This window comes from Pelobates fuscus, chromosome 8, assembly GCF_036172605.1.
Source record: "Pelobates fuscus isolate aPelFus1 chromosome 8, aPelFus1.pri, whole genome shotgun sequence".
Classification (NCBI taxonomy): domain Eukaryota; kingdom Metazoa; phylum Chordata; class Amphibia; order Anura; family Pelobatidae; genus Pelobates; species Pelobates fuscus.
The window spans coordinates 169,190,698-169,205,177 of NC_086324.1; the positions used below are offsets into that span (position 1 = coordinate 169,190,698).

The 14,480-nt window shown below is 40.7% G+C and overlaps 1 protein-coding gene across 3 annotated transcripts in view; it reads left to right on the top strand.

The window, feature by feature from the left end:
* SEPTIN12 (septin 12) overlaps positions 1–2,689 on the top strand; it is a 95,003-nt gene extending 92,314 nt beyond the window's left edge. For all 3 annotated transcript variants that reach the window (XM_063430760.1, XM_063430761.1, XM_063430762.1), the window contains one exon: positions 1,199–2,689. In XM_063430760.1, the coding sequence (XP_063286830.1) occupies positions 1,199–1,322 (124 nt within the window). In that variant the 3' untranslated portion in view covers positions 1,323–2,689. The remainder of the gene's footprint in view (positions 1–1,198) is intronic.
* Positions 2,690–14,480: the final 11,791 nt, after the last annotated feature.

Here is a 14,480-nt window from a genome sequence, read left to right on the forward strand (position 1 = left end):
TTGGCAATGACCCACCCCCACGTAACATAATACCCAAACATATTAACTTAACATTGAAACATGACCATTGCCACTGAAGGGCACCACCAGTGTAGTGGCATACCGAGACACCCCTACACACCCTGGTTCGGAGCTACCTACGAGCTCGAACCTACCAAACCAGTCCAAAGGCCTACCTATTAGCCCGGAACTCCAAACTTTTCACCCATCTCACTGTTTTCTCCCCCCAACTTTACTCTCCATCCCCCGCCGCCGTGACCAAACGGGAAACACCTGAAAGCAAAGGGAGGGTGGGTGGGACAACAACAGGTAAGTGCAACTTAGATTAAAAGTGATCCTTAGATCTAAAATGGCCACTACATATACTCCCCTTATAACTCCACCCCACTCCATATCCTTAGGCCCATCCCTAACCACTGACCCTTAGATGCCTGTCTCCTGGCATGTCAAGGCCCACTCCCCTTAGCTACGCTGCTCCATGGGCTACAAGAGTGACCTTCCTTCACTCGGATTCCTGCAACGCCCTGAGCAGCGCAGTAACAAATAATAGCAGTAGGGGGCACCTGTGAGCCACATCTAAAACTTGTTCTAGGTTTTCCATTTAGGCTTTTGAAATATTTTCTGACTACATTACCCAGAATTCTGTGTCGCTCATTAGCTGACAGGTAATTCTGGTCATTGGAGCTTGACAGGTGTCCAGGTTTTACAGGTTTGACCCCTCCATTCTAGCTATTCCTTCTCCTGACAGACAGAATATCAGCCCAACAGAAATATCTTGAGAAGCTCTAAGCACTACAATAGCTCATTCTATTATTACATCTCTTTGTAGTGATTATAGTATTTAGAGTGGGCTGTAGTGGTTATGGTACTTGGAGTGCCTTTTAATATTTAGCAAGGAGTCATATAACTGTGTTTTGTCATGTGTTTATTTTAATATTACTTCAATCTTGTGAATGGGCCTGGCAGTAAATTTAGTCATATTGATAAAATGCTGTTGTTCCAGCCATAGACCGTATGTAACACAGGTCTGATGAGCAGTGCCAGTCATTATCAGATGGGCACTTTGTCACTCTGCCATGGTATGCTTCTCTAATGAATCCAGTAAGGCCCAGGTACGGGGTACAATATGCTCATGTTTAATAAAGTGTTAGATTAGTAAGAAAGGTGAATCTTACGTAAACATTTTATCTCTTCATAGATCCAACCTGCAGGATCTGAAAGATATAACCCACAATATACACTATGAGACCTACAGGGTCAGCCGACTGAATGAGAAGATTCAATGTAGTCCATCCTACGTGAAAGACCCATCTATCTTGTGAGCCCTCTCCGAAAACCTCAAGAACATCAATGTGCCTCCTCATGGACAATGCCACTCTAGCAACCATGCCAACTCCTTACCAGTGTTGTTCACAGATAAAGCAACATTTTACCACTCTATCAGCCATGCCTGCTCTGTGCCAGGGGGTACCACAGATACAACACCACAGGGCATTTTTTTTTTAGATCAAACCAACTCTGTAATAATGACTTTCAAAGCAAAGACCAACACTATGCTAGGCTTTGTGACAATACTATGCCATCTCGGCCGTTCACAAATTCCACCCAAAGTCCATCAAGAAAAGTCCATCATTGACCTTTCCACCTCCACCGACCACTGAACCCATTGCCGGTCTCTGCTCACAAAACTCACACCACTGGTAACCTACGTCATTGAGAATGCAACTTACTATAAATGTATGTGCCACACAATCATGCAATTACTAGTCCGTGTATTTCATAGACTAATCATGGCACCATCACTTACCCATTCTGCCAAAGAGGCACACCACATTCCTCCCAATCTGCCACACTCAATCTGTCTTAAAATCCTGCCAACTTGTATTAATGCCCACCTGTTCCTCTGTTCTAGTACCCCATCACTACCCATCACTACACATGCCATCAACAGCGTACCCACACTCCGAAGCTCGGCCAATGTGTTTTAAATGACACCACTATTCTAATAAGTCAGTTTTGCATCTTTGATGAACTGTAGTTCTAGAAATTACACAACCTAGGCTGGTTGCCAAGCTATGGTTCAGGCTTGCCATTGCAAATATCAATTAGTAGGCCAAAATATAATTCAGCTATGAATCCATAAGTCATCCAACTATCATCGAAGGTGTAGTCCGTCCATGGAATTGATAAACAGATCTTCAGCAAATCAACAAATGATGGTATGACTGCCATGTTCCACAGGGGCAAGTTCTTCTTATATTGTACTCCAATTTATAGTTTACATTTTTACAAGGCACCACGAATGTACTCAAACCCTTGCTGAGGAAGAAGACGGGACAGTCCAAAAATCTATTAGGTAGTCCTTTATTTCTCCAGGAGTGGCCTTGAGACTAAGGCATCCATCGATATATGATTCTTCTGAAAAAGAAAACAAGAGACTATTTGATGATGGAACAAAAAAAAGAGAGAAATGCATTTATATATAATGTTAAGTCACAGATTTTTTTCAGATATTTTTAACGATGTATTTACTAAGTGGGACACTTTCACTTCTTCTATGTTTTTATGTATAGCGGTATCAGATCCATATTTTATCTGCTTACAAAGATTTGTGTTATTTTGTACGATTGTAACTTTCATTCCAGAGTCTGGGATCTCCATAAATAAATACATTTCAGACCTGACGGGACCGTTTATTGATGAAAGATGATTTGTATATCATTTGGGTCTATTCACGAGCTGTTGGGTTGTGCTGCATTGGGAAACCAACTCATAAAAAGCCAAAGTGACAAAGTTACAAATATCAAAAACACTCATTTGGGGATTAAAAAATACAAATCTATCCTAAATATTGCAAGTCAGGTTTCAGAGGAACAGCGCACAGTACTCAATTTTGTTCAATTTAAAAAAACACTTTATGGTTATCTGACAGTCTGCATTTTCTGGGGGGTCTGGGGTTTTGTTTTGTTTTTTGGTTGTCATGTGGCCAACGCGTTTTTGTTTTAGGGATGTTTGTGAAGAAATCTCACATCGCAGTAATGTAATCATTAACGTTTACACAAGCTGGGCTTCCTCACTATATAGTGCATTACAGTGAATTAAAAACTGGGCTGTGATTATTAGAACTGAATTGTAGAATTTGCCCAAATCCGTGCTTTTTTTTTTTCTTCTCCAAAAATTATGCAAATCAGGGTTTTAATTGTCTTCTATTCACTGTTTAGGGAAAAAACCCAATGGTCTGTATTTCATTCAACAAAAACAGAGACTATGAGAACTTTGAGGACATAAGCTTAGAGGAACTTAGGAGCTCACCCTTCAGTAAATCCCTGTTTAGGTCTCAAAATAGTTTTTGCTCACTTGCGCCATTGCAGAGACAAGCAGTTCCATGGCATATCAGATTAATCCCACCCGTAAGGGCAGTCCAGAACGGAAATGCTGGCAAGTTCTCTATATCCATTCAGCGTTAGACTATTTTCGAGCACTTTAACACTGAATGAGGGTCCCTCACTTCCCGGCCCCTACTGGAAGTGTGGCTGAAGCCAGTGGCGGCCGGAGACGTTTTATGATGGAGTGGTGCCAGAGTCTACCCCCCCTCCCCCCCACATTTTTTTCTTCTCCCTGTACAGTCCATAGATACTCATGCAATACAGAGAGTTGAACATATTACAGGGATGCTCATACAATAAAACAAGCTGTGTACAACATAAATATATCTATAAGATACACAGAGCCGAGCACAATACAGTAAAAAGTGCTATAACCATAGCACAAACCGTAAAAATATACCTATACAATGCACAGAGCTGGCTAGACTAAACCGATACCCATAACACAAACAAAGCTGAGAAAAAATATAGATATAATACCATCCCCTCCAGAAAAAGAATCTTAGTTTGTCTAAACTACTGTAAATAATTTTTTTCCCACATAAAAGCTAATGGGGCACTACCCCACACGTCCTTATAGCCATACCAATTAATACCAGCAATGGGCACTGTGGTAGGCTGAATGTGGTCAGCTGAACCTCTCCTCCAATCGTAGCCATCCATTGCTGCACAGACCAATACTTCCTCATTAGCCCAAGCAGCACAGGGGGGATGGACTGCTGGAGACTCTCATTTAGCATTAAAACATTAAATATGGTTAAAACCTGAATGAAAAACAGTGACAGGGGGCTCCAGACAGTTTAGCCACTTCAATGTGATTCAGCAGCTACAGTTTCCCTTTCAGTCAGATGGCGCTGTATCCAAGCAGCTTAAAGTTTAATTGACTGAATGTTTCAAACATACAACAAAAAGGGCATCTTGTTACAGAGATCTATACAATTAGCGCAGACTTATCACCTGTATAATAAACAATGCAAATGAACATAAACAAATAAACATAAAGCAAAGGAACACAAAAACATAACAAAAAAGATTATAAAAAAACCTAAAGCAAAAATACACAAAGAAACGTAACGAAACCTAAAGCAATAAAACACAAAGAAACGTAACAAAACCTAAAGCAATAGAGTACAGAGAAACGTAACGAAACATAAAGTACAAACATACACGTCACATCATACCCGTCATTCCTCTGGACATGTTACATATTTTGGAGATACATTTTTTTGAATTACGTTTTTTGAAGATAAGTCAACACATTAAAAGTAACATGTCACTTCCCAGGATTTTTTATATTTACTATCACTCTGTGAAAAATAAAATAAGATGTTGAAGTCCACACCCCTGTAATGACCTCACTCCTGGACCTCACTGTTAGAAACTCTGCCCTTTTCACGAGAGGGTAGGAGTTTCAGAAAAAATGGGGAGATTTATCAAACTGTCACTGACCCTTTTCTGTCTAATTCTCATCATTTTTTTTGTGTGCAATGTATTCAATCTGTGGAATTTTTTTTTTTACCTATTTCTTTTTTTGAGCCCTAACTATCATTTTTGAAAATGCGCCATTTCTTTGTTGATTCGATGAGTATATGAATATTTTGTCCACTTTTTCCGACAGAAATTTAGTGATACTTAGATATTATTTAAGCGGCCTGGTGGCTGGTATATGTGATCTGGTTAGCCTAATATGCTGACATCCTGTAGATTGAGGACCTATGTATGAATGTTTCATGGAGACCCGGCCATTTTTATCCCATTCTATTCAAGTTGTGCCTGGTCAGAGTAATGACTGCAACAAACAATGGATGAAGCCTTGAGTGTTGTTGCTCTCTATGGAGTTCAGGTCCATCAGCCATAGAGTTCAGGTCCATTAGCCATAGACCTTACATTCACCTTCAGACTAAACAATACTGACTTTCCAATCAAGAGCCATCAAGGTAGGAGCCAAGGGAAGCTGAGGAGCATCTCTACCGACTACAAAGGAGCTACAATGTCCATGATGCTTTGTCTGCTAGATACCCTCATAAACCTGCTTATTAGTAATAGTGATACATTGTAGGACATGTGAATTCATAATCTTCACATAGTATTCCTGTACAGTACCGGGAACATGTTATGAATTACTATTTTTATTATCTGAACATTGTATTAAATGGTGAATTGTTGTGAGTTGAAATTTAATTTGCAGAAGTACAACAAAATACAGTTAGAACAGCACACACACACCAAAAATATATACGGTTTTTAATTTTACGAAGCTACTGAAAATTGTCTTAGCAAACAAACATGGGGATTCAGTTCTACCATATGGCCATATCGTGTCAAGTCCACCACTACGACACAGTAACCCAATATCGGTGGGTCCGACACTAACTTTAACATGGGAGATATACATGCTAACTTGCAATACTTACAGCTTAAACTGCCTTCACAGACTCCTCAATTTATGCTTCCCTGTGGTCACTTCCATAGTAGATGGGTGGGATGCTCAGCCCAATAGGGTATCAATTCCATCTACACAGAAAAAATGGGAATTGGGGGCCCATCCAGAACACGCATTTCTAGGTAGTAGTGCTGCCGTTCAGAATTTAGGCCAAAATAGCTGATTTGGATAATTTTGTAAACGTTCAGTATAGTAGACAATCGTGATAATAAGTTATTATTATTATTGCCATTTATATAACGCCAACAGATTCCGTAGAGCTTTAAGTTAGTTTGAATAAAGTGCCCTGTCTGTGTCTCATCGGAAACCAATTGAAAAGTCAAATATACGGGGGGCGGGGCCTGACAGCCAAGATGGCCGGACGTGTCTTCTGAGGGCTCCTGTATCAGAGGGCACTAAAATGCACAATCTGCCTGATTTAAAACGATCCACGACACAAGCTACCCAGGTATCGAACCAGTGCCACACGAGGAGCAGAATGGTACCAGTCCGGTACCAATCCGCCACGGGAAAGTCCATACCGGCCACGCGGCCTAAGAGGGGTCTGGAGCATGGAGGAGGCGGCCGATCCCCCGGCCCACAGCCCGCATACAAGCGCGGACAGAGCACAGCCCTGCTACCCCCCCCTTTGGACCGGCGGGGGTTATCCCGGCCCGCTTTGGGGACGACAACCCCTTTGCGAGACCAAGCTACTACTAAACGGGACCCACGAGGCCCAAACAAGATGGCGGCAACCAGGCAGTCTGGGACGAAGCGCTCACTATACCAGCCTCCCGGGAACATAGCAGAGTTCTGCGACAGACTTATTGCTCACCTCTGCACAAAGCTCCACACCCAGGGACAGGCATTCAGGCGGGCGAGGAGGGAAGCAGCGGCATGGATCCGCCCGAAGACAAGAAGAAGTATGAGCTGGAATCCTCCTCGGGCCCCCAGAGGGGCGATTAGGGGTCAACGCCGGCACTTCATACGGCAGGAATCGACGCCAAGCCCCACGGACGCCGGCAATTGCTTCCACACAAGCCAGGGCGAGAGCAGCAGACATAGCCAGCCAGAAGGCCACCCGGAGGCAACAAATCCACTGGGCCAGCAGCAGACTTTCCCAAACAAATGGACCCACACCGTCTGCAACGACGTGCACCACCACCGGTTAAGTGCAGCAAGCGTCCGCACACACACACCAGGCGGGGGAGCCCATCACGAGGACTGGCACCGGGCGCAGGGGAAGAACGGAGACACCATACTGAGACACCTCACTGACTTTCTCCTGAAGCACATACAAGGTGTCGGATGAACATACCGCGGACCTGACTCTGACAACCCTCCCAACGCCAAGAAAGATGACTGCAAGTTAACACTGTTATGTTATTGTTTTCACATTAGCTTAGTTGAGCATTATTGATTTTATACATACTGCATAAATGCTTATTCTAAACCAACGCTGCCCCCTAAATATGCTACTGCTAAATATGCAGGTCTATAATGACCATAAATAATTCTAAAGCACTCAGTTTTTTTTAATCTTATAGAGGTACACTGCTTAAGTATACAGATAAAGTCCTGAATTACAGTCAGACCCGACCAGATGGCAACCACCTCTCCAAGTAATGTGACCTTGGTCACTCAGAAGCGCTATATAATCTGCTGTGACATTGTGCAGCCTGGTATGTAATGGGGTGTTTAGTCCACAGCTGTTGGCCATTGGGTGCTCTCACCTGTTTGTTTGCTCTTATTTTAACTACAGTTTGCTTAGCGAGTTAAAGTAATGTGTATGACAATCTACAAATATAGATACTCATCTTGACGTTTTTATAGTTTAGAAATAAGCGCAGAAAATCTACTGAACTAAGCTGGGAACATATACTACTTAGATCCTTATCGACATGTTTAAACGTGTTTTCCATAAATGATAAAAATGTGCAGGTAACTTTTAATACGTCTTTGTTTAAAAATTTATGTTATAATACGACAATCACTCGCCTGTCACTGCTAAAAACATATGTTATTACGCCATGTTCAACACACTGAATGTCCATCATCTTGACCTTTTTACTTTACTATACACTCTTTCAGTTAAGCTTGTTTATAAAATATAAAATGAGGCCGTTAATCTGCGGAGATATTGCAATTTACCGTGATATGTATAACCTGTATGACCCTTACATGTCTCCCTCTCTTTATTCTGTACCACCATAATCACTTGCCTCAATAAAATAAAGATTGACAAAAAAAAAAAAAAAAAAAATTAAATTGAAAAGTCAAATATACAGAATAGCAAAAAAAAATAACTATATTTATTTCTATTTAACTATATAACACAAGATTAAAAAAAAAACACTGATCAAAAACGTTACGTTATATATTCAGATGAATGTTGAAAAAGAGGTGCAGGTGCAGTTAACCTTTTTAGCCACTAGATGTCACTATCTTCCATAGAATCCATTGTAAAATTCTCCAATGGCTCCTTGAGTAAAATGTAATCAAGCAAATTCCTCATTTGATGAATAAACGTATAGCAGGCATAGGTAAACTTCGGCACTGCAGATGTTTTGGACTACACCTCCCATGATGCTTTGCCAGCATTATGGGTGTAAGAGCATTACGGGGGATATAGTCCACAACATCTGGAGTGCCGAAGGTTGCCTATCCCTGGTAAAGAGTATAGATAAGATTGGGCTTCGGCCAAGAAAGAGGAGCTTGTAGGAATATCCCTGTAATGTTACGTTTCTTCGTAGCTATATTAACATTGTTACTAAGTTAATGTGTTACTCTATTACGGTGTTACTGTGTAATTACCATGTTATTAAGTAACCGGATTGGCCAGCAAGCAGTATAGGGAGCTGCCTACAGGTGTCTGATTCAAAGCTTGCACTTTTCCCTATTAATTAGAAATAGATGCTTATTCATTAAAGGGACACTATAGTCACCTGAACAACTTTAGCTTAATGAAGCCGTTTTGGTGTATCGAACATGCCCCTGCAGCCTCACTGCTCAATCCTCTGCCATTTAGGAGTTAAATCCCTTTGTTTATGAACCCTAGTCACACCTCCCTGCATGACTTGCACAGCCTTCCATAAACACTTCCTGTAAAGAGAGCCCTATTTAGGCTTTCTTTATTGCAAGTTCTGTTTAATTAAGATTTTCTTATCCCCTGCTATGTTAATAGCTTGCTAGACCCTGCAAGAGCCTCCTGTATGTGATTAAAGTTCAATTTAGAGATTGAGATACAATTATTTAAGGTAAATTACATCTGTTTGAAAGTGAAACCAGTTTTTTTTTTCATGCAGGCTCTGTCAATCATAGCCAGGGGAGGTGTGGCTAGGGCTGCATAAACAGAAACAAAGTAATTTAACTCCTAAATGACAGTGAATTGAGCAGTGAAATTGCAGGGGAATGATCTATACACTAAGACTGCTTTATTTAGCTAAAGTAATTTAGGTGACTATAGTGTTCCTTTAATAGGAGAATTCAAAGTGAATGTCAGTATAAAGTCCCGAGTAGTCGAACTGAAAGCGTAGCCGACTTACAGAACGTTTGCAGTTTAACTATTTTGACATTACATTTGAAATTCACATTTACTTCACTGGGAAATCTCTCTTTAGTAAATATCTCTGTGTGTCAGGCTCAGCATTTTTTTTCCAAGTTCCTTTCCGTGTAAGTGGAATTTATTTTGACATATTAAAATTACACAATCGTTACAATGAAGAATCACTACAATGAGTTCCTTTGCTTATACTGTTGAGGTAGGCCTCACAGAGCACACGCTGGGAGATCAAACGGTTTGCTTAAAGGGAAATTATAGGCAGGATGACAATTTCATATCATTGAAGTGGTTAAAGTGCCTGGAGTCCCCTGGCGCAGTCTCTCCATTCAGCAATAAATAATTTTCGAGCAGTTTAACACTGATTGAGGGTCCCTGGCTTCCCATAGCCCGGCCCCACTGGAGGTGAGACTTGACCAGAGATTATACACTTCCTTCTAGCCACTAATTCTACCTGAATGGCACTGTGATAGGCTGAAAGTGGTCAGCTGCCACTCTCAGCCAATCACAGCTGTCCATTGCTGCTCAGGCTAATGCTCCCTCATTATCCCAAGCTGGACAGGGTGGATGTGCTGCTGGGGACTCTCTTACATCATTCAAACGTAAAAAACATTTTAACCGTGTTTAACACCCCTCCTCCTATAGACTGTAAGCTCGTTTGAGCAGGGTCTTCTTCAACCTAACATTCCTGTAAGTTTTCTTGTAATTGTCCTATTTCTAGTTAAATCCCCCTCTCATAATATTGTAAAGCGCTATGGAATCTGTTGGCGCTATATAAATGGCAATAATAATAATAATAATAACAACAGTAATTATCCTTCACCGCTTACCACAGTTACCACAGCCTGTCTGTTGCGACGCGCATTGCTGGGCACATTACATGACCTACTACTTTTTTAAGATCACGCCTAGCAACGTGTAGGATATTCACCAATATGTATTGGGTATAATTTATTGGGGAAAAAAACTCACCTCACCGACAAGCTCCTGACATTGTGGACTCGGGGTATTTTTAAGTGGATTTCATTCATTTAGATACATTTAAAAAAATCTTGTACTTTCTAACTATAACATTTCAGAGATCGTATTTATTTATTTATTTTGCATTGTGTTTTGAGCATGCAAAAAAAAAAAGAATATTGCCCACACTTTTGGGAGGGGCGGGGAGAAATGACTTATTTTGATTAAATCATAAATAATGTTTGAACTTTACAAACCAAACACAGATTAGATGAATACATTGCTCCCCGATGTATAGCTGTTTCCCTGTATTTGCTCTTCTACAAAGCTTCGGGCCTCAGGATATCTGAAAATATCGCAGCATGGAGTACAGGAATTATTAGACAATATATACAGGAAGGCACAACTAAACTACCTGAAATATATTAACACAATCACTCAACAGCCCTCCAATGTTGGAGAAGATTTGTTCTGAGCCAAAAGACCATATCCCTCTGGACATGTTAGGCTCATATTTATAAGGTGTCTGTAGCTCCAAGGTACATGTGGGTCATTAAAGTGACGTAATCAGAGATTGTATTCATTATTCTTAAAGTGAAACCGCCCTGTTACACTTGTTTCAGCTCTGAAAAATCAAAGAATGGAGCCGCCATCTTGAATTTATGTTCCCGAGATGGTTCTGCTCATCTATTCACTTGTGAATTTAGACAGCCTGTAATGAGACAAGCCCAGAAGAACCATTTTAAGAGTGGTACAGCTAGGGTATGGAGGACAAGCTCCCAACCTCTTGACCTCCAAAGGTCTTTAATCTTTATTTGCCACCGAGTGGTCCACAGCATCCCGTAACTGAGCTTCTTCCTCAGTACGAAGACAGAGAAGACACACAGAATATTTTCTGAATATGTTCTTCCTCTTTGAGTAAATGAGAATGACTGGCTGCTAGTCCAGACTTGCAAAAAGACTGGACCCTTTGTTCCGTATCCCTGCAGGACTTCTAGTTCTAGTTTCAATGGTATAATAATATAGAAAGCTTAAAATAGAATAAATCATTTTATAAAGTTTTTTATAGTAAGTAAGGGGCCGCTATACCTACCACCACTGTATGGGTCAACCTAGAAAATCTGTAGGGTTTAACCAAGGTGTGTCTACATCGATAAAGAGATATACCATATTGGAGTTCATTGAACACTGTGTGAAGGTTTTGCAGAGGGAACCACAAAACTGTATATTTTTTTTTACATAGAAAAGAGAAGTTCAATATATACAGACTAAGACATAGTCAGATACATAACATAACCATTTACATTAAAAAAAAAAACATGCAACAATCCATTTTTGGAAAACATTTTTTTCTTTCCACAAGTTTTGAAACAGTCTCACACTTTCTGTTCCCTAAAACGATAACAATTTGTAGCACTTCTGTTTCCTTGGTTTGCATTGGGAGACACTAAAGGAAGTCTAATGAATTTAAGAACTGTCGATACTATGCAGTTTGCATCTAGTTTTTTTACAATAACAAGCAGTCGAGTGATCTCCGGCAGATGGTTGTACGGAGGACAGCAAATTGGACATTCGATCCTCTCAATGAACTCAACGCAGACAGCAAAAAAGACATTTCAAAGTGATGCTGAGGTTCAATAATTAATTTCTTTCCTTCGCTTCATGGCTCGAGGTTGTTCTCACCCTTTGATTTTTCTTAGATTTCATGGCCACACGGAAGCCGTAGCTTACGGAGTGTTGTTTGGGTTATAGACTTGCCAGTATGAGAAAAGGTAATTGTTCTTGAAAGAAACAAGAGAATGGAAGAGCAAAAACCTTAATCTTAAGTGGATTTATTTTATTCTATTTAACAGATCGTATTTAGAGCTTCATATCCAGAGAACTTTACCGTTTATACAAAAAGAACATCGGTAATTATACAGACAGGGGATTCATAGTAAAACACACATACAAACGGAGTAACAAACTCTGCATTTGTTTTCATTTTATCGATTCATTTATAAAATATGTTATCAGGAAGGATACATTGAGATTTCTCTCGTTTTCAAGTATGTCCTGGGTTTGCAAGCTTGTCCTTCTGTAAAATAGAAAAACAAAGTATACGTACAAAAAAAATCTTAGTTTAGGCAAAAAAATAAAAACATTAATTGGAAATATGCTCCAGAACAGCGATCTAGCCTAATCTCTGCAATTCCCGACAATTCACAGTTTAGTAAATTCATGGCAAACTACCACTCGCAAAAACAGACAAATACAATTTAAATCATTTAGCTTCTCGCTATGGCTTTAGATCCGGTTTGTTAGATTGATTTCCTAATGTAATTTATTGGACCTCACTAAATAACATCTGAATAAAGCTAAATTTATATGTATTTAGCTCAGTTAATGCGATATAAAGTTCTAAATTTACGGCAAGCCCTTCGCACTGTTTTGTGTATTCTGGCCAGAAGATGGCACCAGTGAGCTGAAATGTGATCATGGACTTGCAGATAGTCTATCAGGGGTTCTCAACCTTGCCCTCAAGGACCCCTTACCAGTCCAGGGTTTAGGGATTACCTGGGTGTGTCTAAGGTGTTTAGAAAAAGAAAACAAAAAACACCTTGGAGTCTCTGGCTATGCAATAGTAAGGATCTATGGTCAGAGTGATCACAGGCTGTGGTCCTACGCATTGCTCAACCTGTGGGGCTTAAAGAGTAACAAAAAGATGTGGAATTGGGAAATCCAGGCTTTAATATAATTTTAGATAAAATTTGCAGTTTCCTTGACAGATCATTATTTCTACTGATGTACAAACTGTCCATGGAATCTTAATATATATTATGTTTTATTTATTTTTTTTATTCCACAGTTTGAATGAGAATCTGTAGATAAACCCAGAATATAATTGCAAAAGCACGGCCGCAAATCACCATGCCCTTTGTAGGGGGTGTTATTTCACTGCAAAAACAACCAAAATTGGAAAAATTCGACTAAAGTCAGCTATGATTTCAGTTTGGCTACTTTGGCATAAAATGTTAAATCCACTTTGAATTGCTTTGAACTCCTAACAATCCACACCCTGACAATGTCAATACATGAGGATAGAATGAATGGAATGAATTATTACATTGCAGGTTCCGAGGCTGATACACTCTGAGGACTAGCTAACCAGAGGCAATGAACTCATGGGTTCTTATACCGAGTGTAATAGGGCAGGTGCTCCTTGTCCCGTTGTTGGCACCCCCAAAGTAATCTTCAGTTATAAAATAGTGGATCCAGGCACTGAAATTATTCATTTTAAGGCGCAGTTTGTTTTTAAATGGAAACAGCAAGCAAAAAAGTTACTTGACAAAGGCCAATGTAGGCCAAAATGTTGTCCCTTTTTGCTTTATGTTTCCATTTAAAAACTGCACCTTAAAAGGATTACCCACAGGATGAATTCCCTGTGTCTCATTACCCATAGGATGAATTCCCTGTGCCCCATTACCCATAGGATGGGTTCCCTGTGTCTCATTACCCACAGGATGAATTCCCTGTGCCCCATTACCCACAGGATGGGTTCCCTGTGCCACATTACTCATAGGATGGGTTCCCTGTGCTCCATTACCCATAGGGTGGATTCCCTGTGTGCAATTACCCATAGGATGGGTTCCCTGTGTGCAATTACCCATAGGATGGATTCCCTGTACCCCATAACCCATAGGGTGGATTCCCTGTGTGCAATTACCCATAGGATGAATTCCCTGTGTGCAATTACCCATAGGATGAATTCCCTGTGTCTCATTACCCATAGGGTGGATTGCCTTTGCTCCATTACCCACAGGATGAATTCCCTGTGTCCAATTACCCACAGGATGAATTCCCTGTGCCACATTACTCATAGGATGGATTCCCTGAGCCCCATTAACCATAGGATGGGTTCCCTGTGCTCCATTACCCACAGGATGAATTCCCTGTGCCCCATTACCCACAGGATGAATTCCCTGTGTCTCATTACCCATAGGGTGGATTGCCTGTGCCCCATTACCCATAGCATGTATTCCCTGTACCCTACTATCCATTAGGTGGATTCCCTGTACCCCACTACCCATAGGATGGATTCCCTGTACCCCATAACCCATAGGGTGGATTCCCTGTGCCTCATTACCCATAGTATGGATTCCCTGTACCCCAT